The sequence below is a fragment of the Ceratotherium simum genome, unplaced genomic scaffold, assembly GCF_057802395.1.
Source record: "Ceratotherium simum simum isolate JZ-2026a unplaced genomic scaffold, ASM5780239v1 HiC_scaffold_43, whole genome shotgun sequence".
NCBI lineage: Eukaryota > Metazoa > Chordata > Mammalia > Perissodactyla > Rhinocerotidae > Ceratotherium > Ceratotherium simum.
The window spans coordinates 554798-582069 of NW_028261259.1; the positions used below are offsets into that span (position 1 = coordinate 554798).

Below are 27272 nucleotides of genomic sequence, written 5' to 3' on the forward strand. Positions count from 1 at the left end.
GGGCTGCCCAGCCCTGGCTTCCCTCCTCTCTAAGTGGGAACAGTCAGGGCCTGCTTCACAGGAATGCAGTGAAAACACCATGGATCAATCCGTGTAAAGCTCGGGAACCGCGCCTGGCACAGAGCCCCAGAACTCACCCTATGGGCTTTGCACCTGTATGCCGGGGAAGTTTCCAGTCAATCCTGAGGCAAGGTCCCCGCGTCCCTCTTCTCTTTCAACATGCCTCTCATCATTCCATACCATCTCTTCTAGTGGTCAACAAGGATGTCTAGATATTTATGCCTTGAGATTCATACTACGCTTTCCATTTCCCCCTTGCAGAGAGTCCCTGGGGGCTGCCCGTGATGGCCGACGGCCCGGCCTCCTTAACAAAGGTGTAATGGCAGAATTGGTCAGTCTGAAGTTAGAAAACAAGCCATGGCCTGGAGGTAAGCCCCTGTCCGCCTGCTGAAGGGACAGGATGGCTGAGGCCAGGAGTCCCTAGCCAGCTGGAGGGTGTGTCCACAGTCTGGGAATCTGGGGGACTGTCTCAGGGTTGGGGGACTCTGACAGAGTAGGGGACAAAGGCAGAGCTTCTGAAGGGTACCTGGGCTAGGGTAGGGTCAGACCTGGTCTCCAGAGAGCTGACCCCTCTCTCAAGCATCTTCTCCCGCCCCCCGCACCCCCACTCCAGCTCTCTCCTTCCCAGGCCCACCTTTCCCCTCAGAGCAGAAAGGGGGACACTGAGAAGACGATGTCTGCGCAGCCCCTCCTCCGTGCCATACTGGTTCTTGTGTTCATTATCTCATTGAAGGCTCCTGCACTGCGGAGCGAGTCAGTTCATTGCCCCTACTTACAGATGAGGAGATCAAGGCCTGGAACTGTGAAATAGCTTCCTCAAGGCCACATAGCTAGAGTGGCAGTGCCACATGGATTGTGGGGATGCACAAAAGTCTTCTGGGGGCAGGGGTGAGAAAGGGGCTGGGCACTTCCCTCCCCTACCAGTCAGAGGAAGAGGGAGGCCGTGCTTAAGGGGAACAGGACTGCCCGTTAGGGGGCTGGCCATGTGGACCAGTGACCAGGAAGGGGCAGTGGGGGGCTGATGACACAGGCCCTGAGGCAGCAATGGACATGTGGCCATTTCCTTGGGCCATGTCACGGCAGGAGCAGACTCCTCTGGACTCTTGCCATGTGGCCCCCACTTCCTCCTGCCATGGTCCCACAGTGCCTGGCACTGACTCCAGCCTAGCAGCTGGCACCTCCAAAGCCAGAGAAGTGGCCTGATGTTTGCTCCCTTGGCTTTTTTGCCTCGCTCTGGGCTGGAGCCTGAGGCATGATGATCCCTCCTGGGTCCAGTGAGCAAATGGGAGTCTAGTCCCAGCTTAGACCATCCTGGGACAAAAGAGGGGTGTGGGCAGCATGTGAGCCGCCACAGAGAGCAGGCTGGGCTCCTAGGATCATCTGGTCCGTGGAGCAGACAGCAGTGGGATTTTCAGGGAAGGAGGGATGGCAGGCCCCTCACTGTGTATATGGGAGGCAGTACCTGGAAGTCGGCTGAGTGAGGGGGCCACAGTCGTGAGCTTGTCCTCAAAACAGGTCCCTGACTCCCAGGGTGGGTATCAGATGCCAGGGTGTAAGCCGTGGGGGAAGCAGTCCAGAGTAGAGCAGAAGCTAAGGCCAGGAACCAGAGCCCATGGCAGGGAGGGCCAGGCCGGAGGCTGTATGCCGGCTCTTCCAGACCCATCTGGACAAGCCTGGGAAGGAGTCGGGGTTCAGCCCTTCCTTTCACTCCTACTGCCACTACCCTGAGTCACACCAGTGCTTGATTTTCCCCTCTGTAATGCACACAGAACCTTTGCTCTGGTGTTCCTTTCTGCAGCCCTGGGCTGCTCTCTCCAGGTCTTTACGTGGCTAGCTCCTTCAGGTCTTACTCAGTTTCCTGTTTGGGGAGGCTTTCCCTGACATGGCATTTAGAGGACATCCTTCCTCCCAGACTGTGCATCCTCCTCTCTCTGTCTCAGGGCAACAGCCGTGACCTTCAGGGCTCATGGATTTGAACTGGCCATGAAAACTCACATGACACGATGGGCTTTAGTTTAATACTATGAGCGTCAGTTTCTTCTAGCTGCTATAACATGATCACAACTTGGTGGCTTAAGACAGCACACATTTATTCTCTTACAGTTCTGGAGGTCAGAAGTCCAAAATGGGTTGCACCAGGCGGAAACCAAGATGTCAGCAGAGCCAGCTCCCTACAGAGGCTCGAAGGGAGAATCTTTCTTTGCCTTTTCCAGCTTCTAGAGCTGCGTTCCTTGGCTCACGGCCCCTTCCTACGTCTTTCTCTGCTCCATCTTTATGTCACCTTCTCTTCTGACAGTCATGGAATCTCCCTCTGCCTCCCTTTTATAAAGACACATTTAGGCCCCCGTAGACAATCCAGGATAATCTCCCCATCTCAAGACCCTTCATTTAATCACATCTGCAAAATCTCTGTTACCATATAAGGTAACATTCACAGGTTCCAGGGATATCTTGAGGGGCCCTTATTCAGACTACCATGTTGTGCTTTCTGTGGAGTGGGAGATGGGAACCCAGTGTACATGGCTTCCCCACTGCACTAAGGACACAGGCTCTTTGCCCTCCCCCACACCCAGGGCAAGCAGAGCAGCTGCAGATCAGAGCCAAGGAGCGAGTGGGTCACTGTGACACAGAGAAACCCCAGCCTCTGTTCCCCACAAGTCCTGCATACCCATTCACAGCTCCCAGCCCAGGAGCGCCCCACTGCTCTTAACTTGGTGGTTTGCAAGGAAACAGCACCTTGAGAGAGATTCCAGTCCTTTCCCAGGAGGCTTGCAGAAGCCCAGGCCTGATGTCAACCCTTCATCAGCACTCAGAACACTGACGCCTCCGCCTCCCGTGAGGCGGTTTCTCCAGCTGTGAGAAGAGAGCTCCTCTTTCCTCAACTTGGAAGAAGGATGCAGGCTCTGGGGAGGGAATCCGGGCTGCCCTCTTTCTAGTACACGTCTTTGGGGCTATACTTGGCATCTCCTGGGCCTCGGTTCCCTCATCTGTAAAATGGGCCAATCTCACTGACTTCTTAAGTTTATCCTAAGGATCAACTGAGATGGCAAATGAAAAGCAGTTAGATCAGTGCAGGACACACAGCAGTCACTCCAAAAATGGCGGCTGTGATTACTGTCACTGCCATTCGTGCTCTTGTTTCTTGTCCAGTTCAACAAATGCAGGAAGTAAGTGCCCACTGTGTGCCAAGCGTGATGTTTCCCCCCAAGGCCTGTGGAAACAGCAGTGACACAACACAGTCAGATGTCTTGCTCACCCTCATGGAGCCCATGGTCTTCACAGGGAGCACAGGGACCCCTCTGAGGGATGTCAGGGTGGAATCAGGAGGGCTTCCTGGAGGGAGGGGCACCTGAGCTGCAACCTGAGGGAGGAGGAGACATTGGCAGAGAGAAGAGAGGGAGGGGAATGTGTGGGGCAGATGGAACCGCAGGTGCAGAGGGCCTGGGCAGAGTTGGTGTGGTGGCTACAAAGAGCTGTGGGTGTGGAAATGTGTTTGACTCCTCCTTTCACATTTGAATATTCAAACATTGAGCACCTCCTCTGTGCCAGAGCTGTTCTAGGCACTGGAGAAACAGAACAATCCATACTGGAGTCCCTGACCCTGGGGAGCTGACATTGCAGGGGAGAGACAGACCATTCACAAGACAAGGGCAGTGCAGAGTCTCTGGGAGGTGGTGGTGCTCTGGAAAAAAACAGCAGAGCTGGGAGCACTGAGTAAGCACTGGATAGGGTGGGCAAGGAAGCCTCACTGAGAAGGCGGCATTTGAGCAAAACCTTCTTGAAAAATTAGAGAGTGGGCCATGGATATCTCTGAGAAAGGTAGGCTGAGTTTTTAAAGATACAGCACTTGTTTTAACAGCTTGAGTCAGGACTGGCGGCTAGGTCAGTCGATGGAGACATGCTAGAGAAGAAGCTTGAGGCAGCACTTGGACTTAGAGAAGAGATTGACTAGCAGTGTCTGCTGTGGGAGCGGGAGGGAGTGGGGAACCAGCTTGGCAGTGATGATTCAAGCTAAGCATGATGGCTCACCTTTATCTGGCATCTCTGAGGAATGAATAATTCCACATCAATTAAGCTTCCAAACAACCAGCTTTTTAAAATCACTCTCTTTAATTGTGAGATGGGAAACCGGATCATCAGACTTTAATTAGAGATGAATGTAAAGTAGGAGTAAGTAGGCCCTGAGAGAGGAGTTGAGGAACGTTCTAGGAATAGAGTCCTTAGTGCATGAACTTTGACCTCAATGTTTGATTGATTGATTCTTTAAACTCTTTGGATGCAGTTATCTTTTTAACTGAAATTCCATTCTTGCTAAAGAATACTCTGGACAGGTTTCCACTGCCGACCCCCACAAGCATCTGGGAGGATCCCAGGGTGCACGAGCCTGAGGCTGTTGTGTGTTTCCGCGGGGATGCACTCCCTCCACCACCGCTGCCTGGCCTGTCAGCACCAGGGCCCGGCCTCCCCCAGTGTTTGGCTGTGGGTTACATGGACTACCAGCATTCATCCAGTACGACAGTCGTGTGGGCAGGGCCGAGCCCCAGGCCCCGTGGAGGACGCCTGCAGACGCCCAGTACTGGGCGATGGAGACCCAGAAGTAGAAGGCCTGGGCGGAGGTGCAGCAGGTGGGCTCCTGCTGCCCCCATCCTCCTTCCTTCACTCTCTGCACGCTGACCCTCCGGTCAGCCATGCCTGTCCGCTAGGGGACAGAAGCCACTCCCCTGAGCCTGTCAGAGGGGCGGGGCATGCTCCTGATGCCTGGCTCTTTCCCGTCTCCTTCCCCAAAGGCCAAGCAGGGGCTGCAGGCGCCTCCCCATCGGGCCAGCACAGCAAGCATTTGCAGGAGCTGGGCCACAGTGCCTTCTCCTTGGCTGTCCAGGCTTCCAGGCCGTGGTAGACCGGCAGGCGGCTCTCCCTGCCTCATCCCAGCCCTCCCCGAACATGCCCACCCCAGGCCCTCAGGAGAGGGAGGCTGGATGACCTTGAACTAGGCCAAGGCTGGGGGGCGGGAAGAGAACCTGAGTGAGGACCCCTGCTCTGCCCAGCCTCAGCGAGCGTCGAGGGACGGGAGACTTTCTCTTAGCCTCAGCCTCCTTGTCTTACAATGGCAAGCTCACGCCCACTGCGGGCTGCTGCTGATGCTGAGGGAAGCGCCTGTGGAGCACAGCACCCTCCTGCTCTGTGCTGCACAGCCAAGTGACTACAAGTCCCCAGAGCAGATGGAGGAGGAGACATAGAGGACGAAAGCTGGGAAGGACTGTGCCTGGGCCAGGCCCCAGTGGTCGTGGCAGCAGCCAGCCTCACCAGATTGCACATTTTAACATCTCTGAAATTGGAGCATGACTTGGTCTTACCATTGAGGACATCTCACCCACATAAGTCGCTGAGTTTTTTCCTTCTTAGTGGCACATGAAACAACGATGTGTCTAATTATGAACTTGACTGTTCTCCCCACGTGAGAGGCCCAGCAGGTTTCTCAGCCCTGGCTGCTCATAAAACTTACCTGGGGAGCATTTTTTAAAATACACACACCCTGCCCCCCACCCTTTGGCGGGCCCCGTGGGGTGGGGCCCTACTTCCCCCCTACTCTCAGGGACATGGCCCTGCAGCTCCGCCAGCCGCGGCCCTCTTCCCCACATGCACGGGCGTGGGATCTGGGAGGACGGTCACTCCAGCAGCTTCTGGCAGTGTAGCTTCAATGGGCAGGACCACCTGTCACTGGACCTGGAGACTCTGAGCTGGGTGTCAGCAGAGCCTGTGGCTTTGCGGACCAAGCGTTGATGAGAGACGGAGCACTGCTGCCCACAGTGGACGAGGCCTGCCTGGAAGACCTCTGCCTCACCTCCCTGCACAGGGACCTGGGGCTGGGAGGGCAGAGCCTCACCCAGAGAGGTAAGGCACAGCCTGCGGCAACGCAGAGAGCGGCCCCTGCTCTCACTCTCCAGAGCCTCCCATTCGACAGAGCGGGGGGGGGGCGGGGCAGGCTGTGTCCCTCTGGCTCAGATGAGCCCGCGGGCCCAGAGACACGGCCAACGGGCCAACGGCTTCCTCATGCAGAGCAGGACAAAAGGATCCTCACTTCAGGTGAGGTGGAATGGGGAGTTCTGTGGCCTCCCCTGCCCCACAGTATGGTCGTGGGGAATAAACCCCCTGACTCGGGGCCTCATTTTCTTCAGCTGTAGAGCAAGCGAGTTAAACTAAGCAGCTCATAGTCTTTTTGGGGTTTAACATCCTGTGGTTCTGCCCCTTGAGAAATGGACCCCAGGCCCCAGAGGATAGTGTCCCTCACCAGGCCAGTCCCCCTACCACTGGGGACTGCCTGGGGAGCTGCAGCCTTTGGCGGCTCCTCTCCCCACACACCCCTCATGCTAAACATGCTCCCTAGACTCCAGGTGCATCCTAAACTCCTGACCCCGGCCAGCAGGGCTGGAGTAACAAGGACTGGGATGGACACTAGGGAAGGCGGGTATTTGGGGGTGCCGACGCAGAGGCCTCGTGGGCTGCCGGGGGTGGGGCTGGTCAGAGCACCCAGCACAGCCTGGATGTCTGGTGATTGAGTGGTGGGATGTGAAGCAGCTGAGGTAATAGGAAATGCCTTGAAGGGAGGATAAGACAACGTCAGGAGGAGGAGATGTGATTATGAGAGCAGAGAGTGGTGGTTCAGAGCTCAGGCACTAGAGCCTGGCCTCCAGATCTGCATCCTGGCTCCAAGACTTGCTGGTTGTGTGACCTTGGGAAAGTTACTTGCCCTCTCTGTACCTCTGCTTTTTCATCAGTATAACAGGGATGGTAATAATAGCCCCTGCCTCCCCAACGCACCATGTTGGTATGTGTAAAATAAGTGAGTGTTGAGCTCTCATCTAGCACCAGGGGACATTCTACACCCTTCACCTAATGGATTAGTTAGGGTTCTTGAGAGAAACAGAACCCAGAGGATGTATAGAGTGAGAGGAAGAGAGAGACTTATTATAAGGAATTGGCTTATGTGATTATGGAGGCTGAGAAGTTCTAAGATCTGCAGTTAGTAAGCTGGAGACCCAGGAGAGCCGATGGTGCAGTTTGTGTCTGAAGGCAGGAAAAGACCAATGTCCCAGCTCAGGGCAGCCAGGTAGGAGGAGTTTCTCTCTTACTCAGCCTTTTTCTTCTATTCAAATCTTCAGCTGATTGGATGGGGCCCACCCACATTGAGGAGGGCAATCTGCTTTACTGAGTCCACTGATTCAAATATTAATCTCACTGAGAACCACCCTCACACAACACGCAGAACAATGTTTGACCAAATGCCTGGGCACCTTGTGGCCCCGTGAAGTTGACACATAACATGAACCACCAGCCTGAATATGTCATTTAGAACTCTGAAAGGAAGGAAAGATGGATCCCCATTAGGCCCAGAGAGACAGAGGGCAGTAGCCAGGAGTCAGGCTAGGCTCCAAACCAGGCTGTCCAGCTCCAGAATCCAACCTCATTCCAAGGTGAGGGAAGGATCATCATTCTTACCTTCATTTAACAACCATTTATTAGGCACCTACTGTGTGCAGGAAGTCATGGGGGAAGTATGTAAGAATGTGAGAAGACCCTAGGGTCTCTGGGAAGAAGGGGAGGTGTCAGTATAGGTACCAACAGCTGTACCCAGGACCCTCCTGGAGGTTGGGGGCAGGAAGTCACATCCCTCCCACAGCAATTCCCAGGACAGTACCCTTTGAAACAGTTGGCAATTATCATCCCTGCCTCTTGCATTGGTCTCCATCTCCTCCCTGTCCTCCATCCTGGAATATGCTGGAGGAGCCCGCAATCCAGCATGGGAGATGGGCAGAGAGTGGCCACTCACCAGCCTGCCTCCCCCCACCTCCTGCAGAGCCGCCCATGGTGCAAGTGACAGGGCACTTGGCCCAGGATGGGGGCGCCATGCTGAGGTGCTGGGCCCTGGGCTTCTACCCACAGGATACCATGCTGAGCTGGTGGCAGGGTGAGGAAGAGCTGGCCCTGGAGACTGCATACATGGGGACACGCCTCAGCAGGGATGGCACCTACCACATGTGGGCAGCCGTGCGGGTGCTGGCCAGGAAGGAGGCCTTGTACACCTGCCATGTGCAGCACTCCGGCCTGGACTGTATGCTCATTATGGTCTGCAGTGAGGAGGGGCACAGGAGGGTCCCAGGGCACCCGGAGACAGTCCCGTGGTCTGGGGGTGCTGCCTTTGCTTTGCCTTCCTTAGAATCACCCTCTCTCATGGCCTCATTGCCATGGTCGTCTCCCCTGTCCTGGTCTTGCTGGTGGTTGGAGTTGTGATCTTGACCACGCGGTACCTTCCAGGTAGGTGGGGAAGAAATGAGGGTGTGGGAGACCTCCGGCCGGCCCAGCCCTGTAGGGAGGAATGCTCTGCTCCCATCCCTTCAGCTGGAACTGCTCCCTCCTGGGGAGCAGCAGCTACTGCTGAGGCCCTGCCCCTTGCCCCTACCTGTGGAACAGCCTAAGCACCCACACCCCACAGCCACACTGCACCCTGAGGACCCTGAGGATCCCACAGTCAGGGGACACCACTAGGCCTGACCTTGGAAAGGGCCCAGAAAGGAGAAGGAGAGGGAAGGTGGGCACCCAGGGCCCCACCTCTGCCCACCACCCACCTTTTCTCTTGTTTTGTGTTCTTTTTCCCCATAGCCAGGAATAAGGAATCTCATGAGCAAGCCTCAGGTGAGGCTGTGGGATGGGTGGGCTGGGAACAGGAAGCCCCAGGTGTTCCTAAGTAGATGTGCCCCACTCCTTATCAAGGGAGCCGGGGGAACGATCAGGGCATCTGCTCCAAACACCAGGAAGCCCTGAAACTCTTCTGCGAGGTGGACGAAGAGGCCATCTGTGTGCTGTGCTGAGAATCCAGGAGCCACAAACAGCACAGTGTGGTGCCATTGGAGGAGGGGGTGCAGGAGTACAAGGTGAGAGGCATAAGGAGAGAATATGGGGATTTGAAGGGGGTAGAGAGGAAACGGGGAGCTGGGATAGGTGGCCACTTGCTAGTTGAACCTCTTTTTTGTGAGAGATGGGGGGCACGGTGGAGAGAGATGGGCATATGTGGTCAAGGGAGACATTGGCTGAGGCCAGTTGGTTTTCCCAGAGGAAGTGGAGCAAAGACATATGACAATCAGTGGAAGGCGACAACTGTTATTATTCCCTTTCAGTCTACCTAAGTGTGACAGGTATAAGTGACAGATCCCTAGTACCTAATTTCCCTCTGATGTGAGTCCTGAGTTTATACCTGACCAAGACTCCAGGACCCTTAACACATAGGAATGGAAAACCATAGTATTTGTAGATGATAGACATTTGGGACCTCAGAGCACAAGCAGTGTCAAACAGATGGCTGGTATGGGTAGACTGAAATGCCAGGTGAATCCTGGACTAATAAGAGCAACTGGCCACGCCTCCGCCCTTAGTCGTGCTTCCCCACTTCAGTAAGGTTCATTTTGCCTGTAGAGAAAGGCAGAGGACATAAAACTCCTTTGATGGATCAGAATAAACCTCATGTCCTGGTCACTTTCCTTTTCTGGTATTTTATCATAGTGGAAAGAGTGAGGGATTTAGGATCAGATGACCTGGCTCTGCCACTGTCTAATCTTGGGCAGGTCTCAACCTCTTAGATTTCACTTTTTCCCTAGGCTTGTTAAGATTAAAAGAGATAATGTATGTGAAAGTATTTTATAAACCATAAAGCACTATACAGATGTTTGATTTTTTACTTGACTTTCCTCTAATTTGTCTTCCCTTCCTTGGGTATTGATTTGGTTAATGCCTTGCTTTCTAGTCCTGATCTGAGCATTAGAGAATTGTCTCAATGATAGCATGAATATTCTCTTCCTTACCAAAAGCCTAGGTGGATGTGACTCCTAGCAGTACCCAAGGAAGGAGAGGTTTTCTTAAGGCCCATAAAAGTCTTAACTTGGATATTCAGTAGCAGCTGCTCACATCTCAGTAGTGCTTTACAGTTTATAAAAGGTATTTCCCCCATGTTATCCTACATCACTGGTTTTCAGACTATGGGTTTTGACCAATTAATGGGTCTTAAAATAAATGGGTCATCCCCAGCATTATTTTAGAATGAAACAGAAGAGAAAATATCAGAGTGCATGGAGCATAGTAAGTATTGTTTTATGAAACTTTTAAGTTATATGTACACGTGTATATTTGGTCTCGACGTAAAACGTACTGCTTACTCTGGGTTGCAGTCAAAACACAAACAGAACACTGTCCTACAGGCATCATATATTAGATATTTATCATCACCCCCCATTTTACAGTAACTATTAGTAAGTGCATAGTTAAGATACAAGTCTTAACTACAAATCACTGCTAATTCCATCATAATCTGACTTTAAGGACAAACTCTAGCACCATGCTTTCCTCCACGGTAGTAATTAAGTTTGCCTACAGAAGAAACTGCCCTTTGCTTCTGGTTTCTAGTACACTGAAGCTGAGGAAAGGAGGTAACCTTTCATTCCCCTGCTATAATTTTCTGGAAAGGATTTTGAAGCCAAAATTTTAATTGAAAGCCAATTTAGACAAGAGAAAAGAGATGGTCTCTTCAACTGGGGAGGCCAGATAACACTCATTTGAAACCTGAGAAATTACTTATAAAGCATAAATGGCAAAACCAAGTTAAACAAATTGGGGATAATCCTTTTCTGAAATATAGAATATTTAAAAGAAAATAACACTTATTTTCAAACATACCAGAACTTAGGTAGATGGTGTTGCCAAATATAGGAATTACATACATCGATGAAGTAAAAACTTTTATGTAAGTTATGTGTAAACTGATAGTAATTGACATATATTCTCTTTCACTCTTTATACAGTTCATAGTTTTGTCACTTCCTTTCATTGGTAAATACGCACATTACAGTAGCATGATTTAGAATTTTAATGAACAAAACTCTCATAATAATAGTTAACATTATAAGGAACTATTTTTGTATAATGATTTAATATGTTATACACTATCCATCACACAGTTCTAATTACAGTGAATACTCTCTTGTCAGCTACTAATTGAACACAAATTTCTTATCTACTTTGGCGACGATCAAACTTTTTAGTGTTGTAATGCTAAAAAGAAAAAATATTTAATTTTTCATAATATAAGAAACAAAGTTGGAAAGAACTCCTTGGCTGGTGGGAATATGAAGATAGAACAAGAAGCATTCAGAGTAAGGCCTATAATTAATGAGGTATATGACAGGCTGGATAGCCACAGGAGATGTTCATTGTGGATATGGTGCCTTTTATACTGCTATTTCTGTCACGTATCCAGGACAGTTACATTGTTTTGAGGTCAGTGTTCTTTTAAAGTTTAATTTTGTATAAGAAGAGGCTTTTTAGCTCTGAAAAGCTTACTTATTTACCTCTTCCATTTTGTCCATCCCATGAGTTAGAGTTCGTCTTGACTCTTCAAGCTAGAATCAGAGGATTATGAAAGTAAAATCATTTACATTTGGCCAAGGGCATCATTAAAATGTGTCAGGTTTTAGGCGGCAGACAGGTGTATGAGAAGAAAATGAACAAAGATTTCACTTCTTGGGGCTTAGGCATAATTGGATGCCTGGATTGCCCTGCCACCCAGCTGCTGCCAATAAAATCATTCCTCGCTCTGCAAGAGGGACGAGAGGCTTCCACTATCAATGCTCCTGGTTTTTGTTTTCTTCTTTGAGGTAGCTCAAGATGGCAGCCAAAAACTTTTTTGAGGCTTCTATGAAGTATATATTCACCTTATGATGCAGAAGATAGGGTCAACTTCTTCAGCTGAGTTATCTGAAGTGTTGGGCATGCCATACACTGTTAAATTTATGCCATTAAAAATAGTGGAGTATTCTGCAAAGCTCAAGTGGAGTATTCTCTGCAGCTTTAAGATTGGACAGTATTGGAATATTAACAGTAATCTTCAAAGGCCATGAAAGCTTAATATTAAATAGCCCTTTTAATTGCAAAGGAGAAAAAAAAGGAGAAACTTGTGAAACCTTGCATTCCAAGTGCTGCCAAAACTTTGAGAGGAAACTGAGGAATTCCAGAATTTCTTCATCTACTGCTGTAGTCTTAACTCTGAATTGACTGAACATACAAAACTTCAGGTTTTAAAAAACATCAACTCATTCTTCTTTGCTATTAGTTGAGATGAATTTACTGATGAAGAAAATTATGCTTTGCTTATGTTCAAAATAAGGCTTGAAACTCTGTGAATGTGCTACTTTCATGAACCTAGTACTTGACCACTAAGGACAATGTTTTTGAAGCTGTATCAAATGAACTAAGTTGAGGGTAAAAAATTATAGGAGTATATGTTGGTGGTGCTACAGCAATGGCATGTTTTAGATCTGAGTTTTTGGCAAAAACTGAAGAAAACTGGCGTTCAAGATGTACTGCAGCAGTCACCACCAAGAATTGACTTCCATCGACTGCTGGAAATCTTCAGCCTTGCTGTCAGCATAGACCATTGTGAAAAACAGTACATTGGATTCCAGTTTGCCTTGGTTTTTGAAGATCTGAATGTCATTCAGAGTGTTTTCTGTTACATACTGAGGTTCCTTGGTTGTCAAAGAACTGTACTCAGCTGAATTTATGGACAGAACAACTCTGATTTTGGAACACCAAGTAAAAAGAAACTTTAAAATTTCAAAAATTAAAACTTTAAGCACAATTTAACACATTGAAGTTTAAAATACATTGACCCTGAAATGTCAAAGGGCAAACACTAACATCACTGCTCATTATGAAATACCTTAAGCAAAACTTGCCAAAAATCCAGCTACAGATAGCAAACTCGTGCTAAAAATGTCTAATTTTCTTGGCCAGTCTTTCAAGGACCAGATTTATGAATGGTATTTCAAGAAAAACACTGAAATATCCAGAACCATTTGGGGGTGATATGTTCTTGACTTTGTTCTTAAAACAAGCTGTGGTAGCTTTGGGGAAGAATGTGTTTCACACTGATGTTCAATCCTCACTGAAAGAACTTCAAGAGGAGTTTATGGAACTCAAAGTCTGATTGTTTTGACTAGGAACTTCCAGATAGATACTCTAAAGAAATTTGGATATAAAATGTCTAAACGATGAGAAGGCTTTATTCCACGTGTTATTCCATTTTGTCCTTACATCTTAAAAGCTAAGTTATTTTTTATTTTTTATTGCTTGTATATCTAGCTGCGGGAAGAAAACAGTGCAAGAATGTTGTTAAAGCAGCTTGTGTTGTGTTGCATCTTCTATACCACCCAGGACAGAAAAGTTAAAGCTTAATAACGACATGGTTATCACATCATCTGAATAAATTTTTGCCTTCCAAAATTACTGTTGCTGTGATGAATTTTGGTAATGACCCTTAATTTTGAAATTTTAAGTAACAGTAAAGGGGGGAGAATGTGAGATTTTTAGGTATATGAAAAGTAGAGGTGTGGGTTACAAAAACGTTGAGAAAAACTGCTATATCCATATCCACCAGATGCTCATGTTTATTGAATGTCGTTCCTACTAGGTTCAGCTGTTGACCGCTGTATCACAAGTCAGACTGTTTAAACCTGCTCCTCTCTACGCCTGTGGCTATACCCTGGACCTCATACACGTCTGACATCCTCAACTCCAACTGCACTATGGCCTAAGCTCTTAGCCTTCTAGTACAGTTACACACACTCCAGTTATACCTGCCCTTCAGCTTTATGGAGCCCACTGTTCCATTGACTCCTAATTTTTTTCTTCCCAATTTATCAGACACTTGCTAGCCCTACTTACTATCCTACTGAGCCTGGACCTCAAGATTATTAGTCTTAGCATGAAGAACTGATCCATGTTGTGGTCTAGACCGGGGTTTCTCAACCTCAGCACTGTTGACATTTTGAGTGGGATAATTCTTTGTTGGGGGTGGGTGTCCTGTGCATTGTAGGATGCTTAGCAGCATCCATGGACTCTACCCACTAGATGTAAGTAGTACCCCTCCACCAGTTGTGACAACCACAAATGTCTCCAGACATTGCCAAATGTCGCAGGAGGGAGGGGTGCAAAATCATCCCTGGTTGAGAACCACTGAGCTAGACTCAGGGAAAATGGTCATATCTGCAAACGTGCCATTATCAGCCTCACTTAGGCCCTGTACCCAGTGGCATACATGTTGAGTGGAAGAATAGCCTTACCTAGCTGGAACCTTATTAAATGTAGTCTTAGCATCTTAGCATCAGTGGATTAATTGATATGACACCCCTCCCCCCCACTTCTCCTAGCTCTTGGTGTGCATGTGGCACGGTCAGCAAGCCTTTTTTAAACATTATAGTGCCTATGTCACTGCCATGTGGGAGAACAAGGACTATGATAGATAAAGCAGTATATGAAATCAAGATCTAGAAACAATGAGTAATAAAAGGCAATCACTTCAGCTACTCCTCAGTTTCAGCAGGACCATAGGGCAGTTGGTTTTTTGTTTTGTTTTTTAAGAATTATGCAGAACTTATACATAAGACCAGAGCCTGTCTGTTCCTATCAGAGTAGGGGTGGCCGTGGGTTGATACATATAACATCAGCCCCTAAAACATTCCCTTAAAATGTAAGGCTCCTCTGCCATGCCTCCTGAAGCCTTTATAGGACCTACAGATTCTATGCTATTTCCCACCCTCCATCCCTGACTCCCTCTGATAGTTATCCTATAACTGAAGTTATTACAAATAGTTATTGACTGATAAAATGAAATTACAAAAAGGGGAAGAAGGGGACACTAGCCCTCTCTATACCAGGTCAAAAAGGACTTTCTGAAACAATGGAAGTGTTCTAAGTCTGTGCTGTCCCATACAGTAGGTACCACTAGCTACATGTGAATTTTGAGCTCTGCAGATGTGGCTAGTGCAACTCAGGAACTGAATTTTTTTTGTGTGTGTGTGAGGAAGATCAGCCCTGAGCTAACATCTGATGCCAATCCTCCTGTTTTTTCTGAGGAAGATTGGCCCTGAGCTAACATCCGTGCCCATCTTCCTCTACTTTATATGGGACGCCGCCACAGCATGGCTCGACAAGCGGTGTGTCAGTGCGCACCCAGGATCCGAACCGGCAAATCCCGGGCCGCCACAGCAGAGCACGTGCACTTAACTGTTTGCACCACCGGGCTGGCCCCAGGAACTGAATTTTTAATGTATTTAATTTTAATTCACTTTAAATAGTCATATATGGCTAGTGGCTATCAAATCATACTGAACTGTACGGTTCTACACAAAGAAGGCAGGTTGAATTCCGGTCCTTCCTAGGACCCTCAGGAGTAGTAGCTAGTCCAAAGGGAAGATGAAAAAGGAGAAATAACTCTCTTTTCCCAATCAGGAGAGGTAGGCTGTAAGGTGATATTTTTAGGCATAAAAGGAGAAAATATTTGAAAGAGGCTTTCTTGTATTTTTTTAATCTGACCAAAATGGCCTTGAGCCAGTTTCACTTGTGATCCATGAGGATCACATGTAGGAGATGTGACAGGGGAGAACTCTAATGGAAAGTAGCTAAAAACAAACTGTATTACTCCCTTTCCAAAAAGAACTGGGGCTGGGGCCTCAAAACAGGAGAGATATAAGTATAAATAAGGTCTATTTGGTGCCTGACTTTTTGAAAATGGGATGTGGGGCAAAACCTAGTACTAAAGCAGGTAAGTGGGTTCTTCTCTTTCTCTTTTCACACTAAATCCTGACAGGAAGGTGAGGAGGTCTTAGAGTCCTAGAAGGAAAAGCAGTTTGTGCTGTGAGTGTTGATAAGAGGAAGAGAGAGCTTCTAGGAATAACAGCTGAAGAGGAGATCGTGAGAGCTAAAGGTGGTGATAAATTTAACTTTTAATGATAGTCTTTGTCCACAAACCAGAGAGTCCTCAGAGGTACAGTATGAGAATCCTGGGCTTGGGAAAATAGCTCATCTCTGCATGTAAGAAGTGTAGGAGGAGATGCGACAAGGCTTCTGTTACCAGGAGACTGCAAAGGAAGGAAGGAAATGGTCCTCTGAGTTACTGCTTTTCTCCCCACCTCTGCCCCTGCCAAAGAAGGGCAAAAATGGATACCTCAGGGATTTGAATTAGAAATAGCCTTAAAGGGCCAGCCTGGTGGCTTAGCAGTTAAGTTCACGCATTCCGCTTTGGGGGCCCAGGGTTCGCTGGTTTGGATCCTGGGCGCGGACCTACTCGCAGCTCATCAAGCCATGCTGACACAGTGCCCCACATAGAAGAGCTACAACTCTACAACTATGATACACAACTATGTACTGGGGCTTTGGGGAGAAAAAAGAAAAAAAGGAACATTGGCAACAGATGTTAGTGCAGGGCTAATCTTCCTCAAAAAAAAAAAAGAAAGAAAGAAAAAGAAATAGCCTTAAAGAACAGGGAGGCTCATTCCTCCATAGCTTTCCCACCTACTGAGGTTCATGCTTAGGCCTTTCTAGCCTTTTCCCCCATCCTAAAGGACTTGGATCCAGAGTTGGTCAGAGCCTTCCGGTTGACAGTTCCACTTGTCACCAAGCAGGGCCCCACCAAAGATAAAAGGGGATCCAAGTGGCCTGGAAAGAGCATCCCTGGAAGTCACAGCCCCTTTTTGTCTACCATTTCCTAGGCACATAGAATCCCCTCTCTCCCCCTACAGCAAAGGATAGAATTTCTCAGCAGGCTCTGGCTATTTAACCCAAGTGTGAGCAGGGAGGACTGCCCCCTCTTCAGCCCTCATATCTTGTGGTAAGTTAGCCAGCCTCAAGTTTCCATTTCAACATATTCTCCCAACCATGGGAGTTCATATGAAATTCTCTTCACAGTAAAAAGCTGAGAAAAGGCACCTTGGGTCACCTTTTGTTTCTCCCTATCACCTAATGCTGCTTTAAATCCTTTAAGAAGAAGGCCAGAAGCTTGTCTTCTCCCAGCATTTCTTACAGTCCTGCCTGGACTATAGCCACCTGCCTGGACCTTGCCTACTTCCACAGCCTCTGACTGCACATTTGCTGAAGCACCCAGGGCCTGGGGAATCCCATAGTCTATCTCCCAGGGAAGACCCGACAGAATGCCTTAGTGGCTTTCTGGGGGACTGTTAAGACTTCAGATTTCTGTCTAAGATGGACACTAAATCTTTATCAAGAGACATAAAAATAATGGCATGTGGGGGGCCAGCCCCGTGGCTTAGCGGTTAAGTGCACGCGCTCCACTACTGGTGGCCCAGGTTCGGATCCGGGCACAGACCGACGCACCCCTTCTCTGGCTATGCTGAGGCGGCGTCCCACATACAGCAACTAGAAGGATGTGCAGCTATGACATACAACTATCTACTGGGGCTTTGGGGAGAAAAAGGGAAAAAAAAAATGGTATGTGATTTCTTTGTAAGATCTGTTCCCAGCATTGATTTAATGCCACACCCCCATATCTCACTGGGAAGAATGGAACAGAACCTATAATTATACTCCCATGTTTCCAACTTTTTTGAGCTTAATTATTTAGGCCTCAATCATTAAATAGCTTCTATATACAGAGCCCAATTCTAGACCCTGGAGTGAAGGTGGGGGTAGGGAGCAGAGAGATGGGTTGGAAGAGATGCTCAACACCTCACTCATAAGGCCATTGGTATATCCTTAGTCCCTCCCTTCATAGGACTTTCATGACCCTCCTAGGAACCCTCCTGCCCAGCTTCTGAACTCTTCCTGCTTCTAGTCTTACTCCTGCAACCTAGCTTTCACACTGACAATAAATGTCTTTCAGCAAAATCAAGTATAGGCAGGAGACGGCTGAGATAATCCTAAAGGGAGGCCCTAGGCTTCAGGACAAAATCCAGATTCCTTAGCAGTCAATTCCTTGAGACTAGGGCTCCCTGCCCACCTTGGGTTTCACTCTTACCTTCCTTCTTGAAACCATCCCTCCCAAACCTGGGTACACAAACCACTTGTATACCTCTTCCCATGCTGATCTCTCTGCCTGGAACGCCCTCCCTTTAACTACTTGCCCTTAACTACTCAGCCTGTGAGGCTGGCCACCAAGATTAGAATCTTCCACATGCCAAACCATCTACCAGGTGCTGGGAATGCAACCTGTGAGCAGAAACAGATTAGTCCCCATCCTTAGGGCACTCAGAGGAGAGCCCTGAGGGATTCAAATGATGACCAATTGAGCTAAATGCTGTGAAGGCCCAGCACACGCTGCACCACTGCTAGGAGAGCTTGAAACAAAGGAGCCTGACCTACACCTGAGGGTCACAGAGGGCTTCCCTGACTTGGCAACCTGTGCTGACACCAGAAGGAAGCTTAGATTTAACTAAGAAAAGGAGGGTGGGATATGGTGGGCCTTCCAGGCAGAAAAACAGTGTGTAGTGCTGTGTGGGAGAGAACTGATGAATTGGAGGAGCAGGGGAGGGCCTGTGTAGCCACAAAACAGAGTATGGAGCATGCCAGAGCTAACCACACTGAATCTGCATCAGGGCAGTAAAACAAAGGGAAGTCACCCAGCCCTGAGCTGGCAGTCAGCAGGCTCTCTGGTCCTGGCCACACACCTTTTCCTCAGCCCCTCCACCACCACCTACAATAGCCCTCACCTCAGCATTCAAGGGAAGACCTGTCTCACCTCCTAAATGCTGGTAATAGGAGATGGAGGCTTCTGCTCCTGGAGAAGAGGTCATGAGGCTCTGGCAGGGAAACCCAAAAGGCTCTTTCCAGCTGTGCAGGTCCTTGTGGGCTCCCTCCACAAAAGGAATGGTGAGACGGACTTCCTTAGAAAAGCCTCTCCAATTTCTTCCTTGGGATTCTTACCTTGTATGGAATGGAAATGGGGCGCGTGGGGTGAGGGGAGAGAGGGGCAGCTCAGGGGCTCAGAGGAAAAGTGGGTAAGATGCAGGTGAACTCTGGGCCAGGAGTGGTGGGCGGGGCCGGAGTGGAGAGCCCAGCTAGGACAGGTTCTGCCCACAGGGCACGGAGGGGAGGAAGGAGCTGGGAGAAGCTCTGCGAAGAGTCTTCCCCAAAGGCTGGGTGGGGGCCACCAGCAGGCTTCCACCTCTGTGAGGTTGGAGAAGAGACGCCCTAGGTGAGAAGAAGCCCAAAGGCTCAACCCAGCCAGCACAGGTAGTAGACTTTGTTGTGGGAGGCGCGCGGCTGATTCTCAGACGCATCCCACAGCTTAGAGATGTCACCCCGCTAGAAGGGGTCGGGCTCCCTTTGCTGACCGAGAGCCCTCCCCGGAAGGAGTGAGGCGTCCAGGTGACCCTGACGCTGACCCTGGCCAGGTGGGGGCCTGTATGCGTGGAGGGAGCCGCGGGGCCCCTGAGGGAAGCAGGTGTGGATAGGGCTAAAGTCCAGCTGGGGCTGAGAGGGAAAGGCGGCTGATGCACGCCCGTCCCCGCCCCTCGCTACAGCCGATGTGGTCCTCAGGGTCGGGGCGGCACCTCCCTCGGCTCAGGACTGTCCTTCAGTGGCATTGTGGCTCACCAGCATCCCCACCAAGACAGGAGAGGCCGGGGGTGGTTGGAAGAAAACTCCGAGGTGGAAAGCCTGAAGCCGGCTGGGTCTGGTCGGGTCTGGTCGTCGGGGAAGTCCACCACATTCCATTTCTCCCTCTCCTCTGCTGGCATCGCCATCGCGGTCCTCGTGGGCTCCAGGGCAACACCCGAATTCCCCTTTCGGCTCTAAAGAGGCGGGGGGATGGGGAGGGCACTGCCAGAATCGTCTTATAGAGTCAGGGACGGTCGTGGGAAGGGACCCACTGAGCCGCGCGAAGCGAAGGGCACCTTCCGCGGCCTGGGTCTCGGGAGGCGGGGCGGGGAGAACTCCGGGAGGGGCCGGGAAGAGGTGGGCGGGGGGAACCAGGGGGCGGGGCTCGCATGGGACCTGCCGGCTTCTGGAAAGGGGTCAGCGGTGCAAAGGTCCCATCCTGGAGCATTCGTGAGGGACCTGGAGGCTGTACCTCACGGATGCTGATTCCACAGGAGCTCCCTGGGCAATGTTCAAGAAACAGAGAGCCGGATTTTCGAGGCGGGAAAACCGTAACAATGTGACTGAATGATGATGTCTTTGGGGAGAGGAGGTAGGAGGTGAAGGAGCGAGTGCTCTTAGGGGCCGAGGAAATCCTCTGCGTGTACAGGCACGCGTGGAGTCGCTCACGTCTCCATTTGTGCCGAGCGCCAAGGAAGGCGCAGGCATGACCAGAATCGTGGGCAGCGCGCTTGATATTGCGGTGAGTGAAGGGAGGGGTCCCCACGACCACAGGAGAAGCAAAACATGTGGGTCGGGTCGAGTTCAGTGTTGGAAAAGCTAAAGGACAGCGAGTTGGGGGTGCCAAGGAGGCAAGCGATGGAGGAGTCATCAGGCTATGGAGGAGCACAGCCAGGACAGCGCCCTGAGGAACCGAGGTCCTTCCCCAAGCCTACGAGGCCCTTTGTCAACTGCCTCCCACCCCCTCACACCTTCTTCGAGTCTTTGCTCCGATCGCCCCGTCACCTTGCCCTCCCCCACCCCACCGAATGTAAACTCCAAAAAAAAAAAAAGGTCTCATCTGTCTTGTTCACAGTTGTATCCTCAAGACCTAAAACAGGGCCTGGAACCCAAGAGGTGCTCACTAAGTAAGCTGCGTGCATTTATTCTGCCAGGCATTGTTCTGGGTCCTTTACCTTAACTTTCTCTTAACTCAGATACTCTCCACAACACCACGTGAGGTAGGTACCAGTATTTCCAATCTCATTTCACAGGTGAGAAACTAAGGCTAATACATCCTCCAAAGAGAAAACAAAATACTATGTACAATCCGCCCTTTATTTTGCACAGACGATAGCGGCGGCTATCATCCAGATCTGTGCTGCCCCGCCTTGAAAAAATATCTGAGAGGGGGGCTGCCAGCAGTCTCTCCTAGTCAGGGATGTGCGGGAGCGGGAGGCTCCACGGATTCACGCGCCGTGCGGCGGAACGTGAGGCCGGCAGGCAGCCAGGGACCCACGTTCCACTGCCTCCCTGTGCGCGCGCCTCCTTCAGGGCACGCTTGGCCCCCCGGGCCGCGGGCCATCCTGGAGGGTGATTAGGCCCCAGGGGTCGAACCCGGAGGTGCGTCCTCCCGGGCCGTTCCGTTCCTGCGGGGGCTCTCCGCGCAGCCTAGGCGGGGCGGGGTGGCCGTCCCGCGGCCCACAGACCGACTTTTCTTTCGTTCGCCGCCGGCTTTCCGCTCCATACCTCACTCTCGCCTTAGTCTGGCTTTGCATTAAGTCCCTCCGGACCCGGAGTGCCTCGGCCAATACCATCAGGGCACAAACCTCTTGAGGGAAGAGCAGCCTTCTGCGCATGGAAATCTGTTAGGGTTTAATAGTTCACCTGAGCACCGTTCATTTAAAAAGTTTAGTACCGTGTTTCTCACATCGCCCACCATCACTCACAGTTCCGACCTCGGCTTTAGGCTCCCTTCCCGTGGCGCCCCCAGCCGCCGAGCGGAGAGGCGGGGCTCGCGCTGCGCCACGTAGGAGCCGTGAGGCGGCCGGGCGAGCCTTCTGGGAACGCGCCGCGCGCCTCCCCTATTCTTCGGCTCAGACGTCACGCCTCAGTCGACGCCTGAGGATCCTTTTTAAGGACTCGGTCGTGTTGATTTCAGACTGTATTTGTGCGGCGCTGCCAAGTTATGTTGCGTGGCGGAGGGGACCATGAGGTCCTGTTATTTCACCTAGTCCTATGGGCTACATGGCGCCGCCATCTTGAGCAGGAGTGACTCACAGCGGTCGCCATTTTGTTCGAGAAGGCGGGTATATCCGGTTCCGGCGTAGGGTGTTCTCTCTTTTCCTCGGCGGGGCGGCAGCGCGAGCGGCTGTAGTGGTCGTGTCTCTGAGCTATCCGGTTCCATCCTCGTCGCTGCGGCGACACTCGCACCCGCCACCGCCATGACTGAACAGATGACCCTTCGTGGCACCCTCAAGGGTCACAACGGCTGGGTGACCCAGATCGCTACCACTCCCCAGTTCCCAGACATGATACTGTCGGCCTCGCGAGGTATGGCTGAGGTGTGGGGCAGAGGATTGGGGGAGAAGGGGGTTGCATGCACTGCGGGCTAGGCCAGTGGCGCGCGAGTTGGCTGCCCGGAAAACTCCGTCCGGGTGTGAGTTGGGCCATGCAGATCTTTGCCTAGGCCTCAGCCAAGATAAATCCCTAAGGCATCCCCACTTAGCAGATACCGAGACATAGATCAGCTCTTAGCTGCCAGGGAGTTGCGGGGTTGGGTGTTTTTCTCTTATTTCTTGCCCGCCTCCATGCAGGTGTGGCTAAGTGTGTGCCCAGAAACCTACCGATCGGGCGGGGCAGTGATGAACCCAACATGCCATCTGAGAGCCCATGCTGAGACCCAGAGGCTGTTTCTGAGCTGCCGCCCGGACCTCTGCTGGGTGGGAAGTGGGTGGACTCCAAGGGGACCTCATGACTTCAGTTTCCCGGCTGCCCCGCGCCTGCCCTTTCTGCCCTGTTTTTTTTCCTTCTCCGTGTGCGTGACTGTGTTTGGAGGCTTCTTGTGCCTTCCGTTTGTGCCCACACTGTTGACGCTTGTCTGAGGCTAGGATCATGTCTTGTACTTAAAAGGTCCCTGAGTGGTACACATGTCAGCGAAAGCATCCGATCCTGTAGCGTATAAAGCAAGTTTTCCTAATTTCAGCACTCTGGTAGCCCTTAGCAGTAGTCGCCCATAGCTCGTCTTCCCATACCCAGGCTGCTCTGTTTGTGCATTAGACCTCAGGGAAGTCTCGAAATAGATGTTGAAGTGGTCTGAATATCGGAAAGGGGAATCCATGGTCTTTAATAAAGTTCTGCTCACTTCAGTTAAATTCTCGTGGTACTGCTTAGGTCTATTTGGCTGTTTATTCTTGAATAGTGAGTCACTTGGATTTGACAAGTAACCACTTTTATAGCCTGCAGTTACCCTCCCCACTTAAGTGTCCTTAATTTGTCGTTTTGTAAGTCTCAGTGACCTTGAGGCATCTTGGGTTGTCCTGTAGGTCAGCAAGTGGGTTTCGAGGTTTGTAACTGGATTTCCTTTTTTGTTTTACCTTCTCTTAGACAAGACCATCATCATGTGGAAGCTGACCCGGGATGAGACCAACTACGGCATCCCACAGCGTGCTCTTCGGGGTCACTCCCACTTTGTTAGTGATGTGGTCATCTCTTCAGATGGCCAGTTTGCCCTCTCAGGCTCCTGGGATGGAACCCTTCGCCTCTGGGATCTCACAACGCAAGTAGCTGCTCACTTAGCTCTGGGGCCTGGGCAGAAAAGAGGTAGATACTGTTGGGAAGTGGTTTCCCAGGGGCGATTAGGTCCATTGAGGGCACTGTAAGGCAAAGAGCACCTAGAGAAGATGGTTGGCCTTGTTTGGTTTCCCTTCTCGTTGCTCTTAATGAGTGATGCAGAATTGTTGAGGAGTGGTCTGATGAGCAGTTTTGTCAGATATTGCAGTTGGGAGTAGGCGACAGTTTGAACATGTTTTATTTTGGGAGCTCGGTCTTGGGATGGTCAGGCATAATAGAGGATCCCAGTGATGACAGACGACATTGTCAGCCAATCCCCACGTGGGAATGAGGACATGTCCTGCAATTCTGAAGGGATTCTCTGGCATATCTCAGCCAACCACCTGCTGTGATCAGAGCCATGACCAGGGTTGTGTGAGTAATGCAGCTCCACTAGGACAGGAACAAGGTCCCCAGGGAAATAGTCTGACTGTGGAAGAATGTTTGCAAAGTCTAGAGAGTGACCAAGTCTTCCCTCTCAGGGGCACCACCACACGCCGATTTGTGGGACATACCAAGGATGTGCTGAGTGTGGCCTTCTCCTCTGACAACCGGCAGATTGTCTCTGGCTCCCGTGATAAAACCATCAAGCTATGGAATACTCTGGGTGTATGCAAATACACTGTCCAGGTAAAGTGAAGGCACATGTTGTTGAAGGTTCTCCCATCCTTCTTAACCTTGGCTGTATCTGGTGATTCAAGCCTCATCTGGAATCTAAAAGGGGTCTGTTGATCTTAAAGGTTTGGGTTCTGGGGATGTGAATGCAAGGCTATCAACATGTATCCCATGTAACTGAGGGGAGGGGTGGGGGTCTAGAGTTTTATGGGACAAGACAGTTTTGCCTTATTTCCTTTCCATCCTCTGTAGGATGAGAGCCACTCGGAGTGGGTGTCTTGCGTCCGCTTCTCACCCAACAGCAGCAATCCCATCATTGTCTCCTGTGGCTGGGACAAGCTAGTCAAGGTGAGCTTGGAGCAGGAGTGTAGGGACTTTACCAGCCAGCATATGTACCTGCTTCTTCCCAGGTGGTCATAGCCTCCAACTTTGAAAGCTTTGTGCCACGATTGACATTTTTCCTTTTGCTATTTTCCCAGTACAGCCCATTAGTTTTTGATATTTGGTCTGAAGTAGCTAATTGAAAGGCAACACACATAGCATTTGTTACCTGTTTTAATCCTAATTGCTTTCCTGTGGCCTAGACAAATTCTTTAACCTTTTTTGTTAGTGATGGAAAGAAAAACGGCTACCCTATTCAGGAATGCTTTTAAACAAGATGCCTGTGCCTTTTTTGTTTGGCTTGAGCCCTCCTGACCCTGGCTGATTCAGAGCCAGGTTCTTTACCTATGACCCCCCCACTCCCCAAACTTAGGTGTGGAATTTGGCAAACTGCAAGCTGAAGACCAATCACATTGGCCACACGGGCTACCTGAACACTGTCACTGTCTCTCCAGATGGATCCCTCTGTGCTTCTGGAGGCAAGGTATTCAGGGGCCAGGAGCCTCCTGCTCGATGGGGGATGGTGTCTTAGAAAGGATACTTAAAATAATGAGATAGCATTCCAAGAATAAATGTTTCTGAAGATCACTTTCTGAAAAGGACACAGATAAGGCATAGTGTTTAAGGCAAAGGATTCTCTTCTGTAAAGCTTGTTTCTTGAAGCTATTGATGAGGAGCATTATGTGTTTTCAGAACTGTTAGGGATTTATTCAGAAGTTGTCAGAGACTTTTGGTGGGATTGATGAGGTCACGCGTTGAGGGAAAGGTTAACAGAGATTTGTACTTGAGTCATTAGCTTTTGGGAAGTACAGGGTACTAGGGGGCGGAGGCTGTTAACAATTAAGACAGATTCTTGAAACAGGTGGGATTAACATCTGGAAGAGGTCTCATCACCGTGACTCACATTCCCTGTCTGTCTAGGATGGCCAGGCCATGCTTTGGGATTTAAATGAAGGCAAGCACCTTTATACGCTAGATGGTGGGGACATCATCAACGCCTTGTGCTTCAGTCCCAATCGCTATTGGCTCTGTGCTGCCACAGGCCCCAGCATCAAGATCTGGGTGAGTATGGGCTGCAGCTGAGGCCAAGTGCCTGGCTGTACTCTCCAAGCCCTGGCATTGTGATCTCTCAAATGTGTCAGCAGACTCACTGCTGGGATTTGAGCTTCCTGAACAACTGCTAGCTATCAGCCTGTCCTCGGAGACTCAAGAAGAGCAAGTTAAAACTTCCTGGGATTGGAATTTGCAATGATCTGAGATCTTTGCCTACTAAAAGGGATGACCACTTATAGCAATTTACGCAACCTCAGCACAATTGACATTTTCGTCAGGATACTTTGGGGGAAGGGTAGGTGCATTTTAGGATGTGTAGCAGCATCCCTGTCCTCTGCTCCCAACAAGATGCCTGTAGTAAACTCCCTCTCCCTTCGTGAAAACCAAAAATACTTCTAGGCATTGCCAAGTGTTCCTGAGGGGACAAAAAATCATCCTCTGTTGAGAATCAGAGTGATAAAGGGGCTTTTGAGAGGGGACCTGTCTGTCTTGAGGTTTAAGTGTTAGCGGCATTAAAGTGTTGAGTGTCCTTACCCTGGTTTTGCCCCTTCCCCAGGACTTGGAGGGCAAGATCATTGTAGATGAACTGAAGCAAGAAGTTATCAGTACCAGCAGCAAGGCAGAGCCACCCCAGTGTACCTCCCTGGCCTGGTCTGCTGATGGCCAGGTAAGAGGTTCTGTCCTCGGGTGACTCAGCTTCTACCTTTTCTCTCTACCTTTCTGCTCTTAGTGTGTCTTGACGTAAAGTAAAATGACAACATTAGCCGAGTTGATTTGCGAGGACCTAGTTAGCTGTGCCAGTGAACATACACTACGTGTTCCTGCTTCGGAAGGAAGATTGTGATCTGGAGGGCAGTGGTTACCTGTCTTCAGTTAACACCTTGAATGATTTGACCAGTTTATAAATGTATGAATCCTTACTACCAGCTGTTGCTTTCTCTAGGAGTACATAATTATCACCCACAATTGGGTAGAGTGGGGATTTTAAAAGAAGGGCCATCTTTGTTGCATGAGTGGGACTGCAGAGTTCCATGGCTCTGATCTGACTTATAATCACTCATTTCTCCCTTGCAGACTCTGTTTGCTGGCTATACGGACAACCTGGTGCGAGTGTGGCAGGTGACCATCGGCACGCGCTAGAAATACATGACAGAGCTTTAGAAATAAAAAACTGGTTTTTGACTTTTAGAAAGTGTCTTTCTCTGATAAGCAAAAAAGCCACTTCCTATGCTGTGCTGCTTAAAAGTTTAAAAAAAAAGTCTCTTCAGTTAAGATACTGGCAAACTGGAAGCAAGGTGATGAAATGCATGGGCAAGTAAACAAGGCTTGCAGAAGTGGGAGATGTCAGTCTGTATAGGTTCCCTGTAGGGTTGGAGTGGCATCAGATGTGACATGGAGGTTATACAGGGTAGTTTCCCCAACTTGCTTCATCACAGTGTTCTACATTTCAGGTACAAATTCTTGGGGCCTCCCTTCAATTATTCTTGAGTGAAAGGGACTGATTATTCCAAAGTGGCTGCAGTTGGTTTAGGTCCTCCAGTCCAACTCAACACCAAAGAAAGAATTGAAAAAACAGGCATTTTGTCATTCCTCCAAAGGTAAGATTATAATTCAGAAAAGACTCTGAAATTCACCAGGTTAGCATAGTCTACATCAAATTGGGGGTTTGGAAAAAACCCTTCAGGGCAAGGGAACTCTCACCAGAACTGCTGCTTAAGAACAACTCTTTACTCCTTCCATAATTAGAGATTAAAAATTGTGTAATCTGGAGGCATAAATATGATCACAGCTGGCTTTTTCTCAGTGGCTAAATGAGAAGCACAGTGTATTGAAGTAGCTTGAATGTACCCTCCATTGCCTCCTTCAACCCATAATGGTAATGAGGCCTCTCATTGGCTTCAGCTTCAAGTTTGTGGGAC

The 27272-nt window shown here is 49.8% G+C and overlaps 1 protein-coding gene, 1 long non-coding RNA gene, 2 other non-coding genes and 1 pseudogene across 4 annotated transcripts; 4 read left to right on the plus strand and 1 right to left on the minus strand.

Annotated features, from left to right (window-relative positions):
* Window positions 1-379: 379 nt before the first annotated feature.
* LOC147911303 (class I histocompatibility antigen, Gogo-C*0202 alpha chain-like) lies at window positions 380-8927 on the plus strand (annotated as a pseudogene).
* An 11865-nt stretch (window positions 8928-20792) lies between these two features.
* On the minus strand, window positions 20793-21622 carry LOC147911304 (uncharacterized). The gene is made up of 2 exons (XR_015551240.1): window positions 21423-21622; window positions 20793-21338 (listed from the first exon to the last, which is right to left on the minus strand). It is a non-coding gene; the product is annotated as an uncharacterized LOC147911304 (long non-coding RNA).
* A 150-nt stretch (window positions 21623-21772) lies between these two features.
* Window positions 21773-26545, plus strand: RACK1 (receptor for activated C kinase 1). Its single transcript, XM_004443583.3, has 8 exons — window positions 21773-22026; window positions 23080-23251; window positions 23787-23934; window positions 24172-24267; window positions 24674-24784; window positions 25222-25362; window positions 25910-26020; window positions 26428-26545. The coding sequence occupies exons 1-8, from the start codon at window positions 21918-21920 to the stop codon at window positions 26491-26493; spliced, it is 954 nt and encodes a 317-aa protein (XP_004443640.1). The 5' UTR covers window positions 21773-21917; the 3' UTR covers window positions 26494-26545.
* Window positions 22329-22396, plus strand: LOC147911305 (small nucleolar RNA SNORD95). Its single transcript, XR_015551255.1, has one exon. It is a non-coding gene; the product is annotated as a small nucleolar RNA SNORD95 (small nucleolar RNA).
* LOC147911306 (small nucleolar RNA SNORD96 family) lies at window positions 23546-23624 on the plus strand. The gene has a single exon (XR_015551257.1). It is a non-coding gene; the product is annotated as a small nucleolar RNA SNORD96 family (small nucleolar RNA).
* Window positions 26546-27272: the final 727 nt, after the last annotated feature.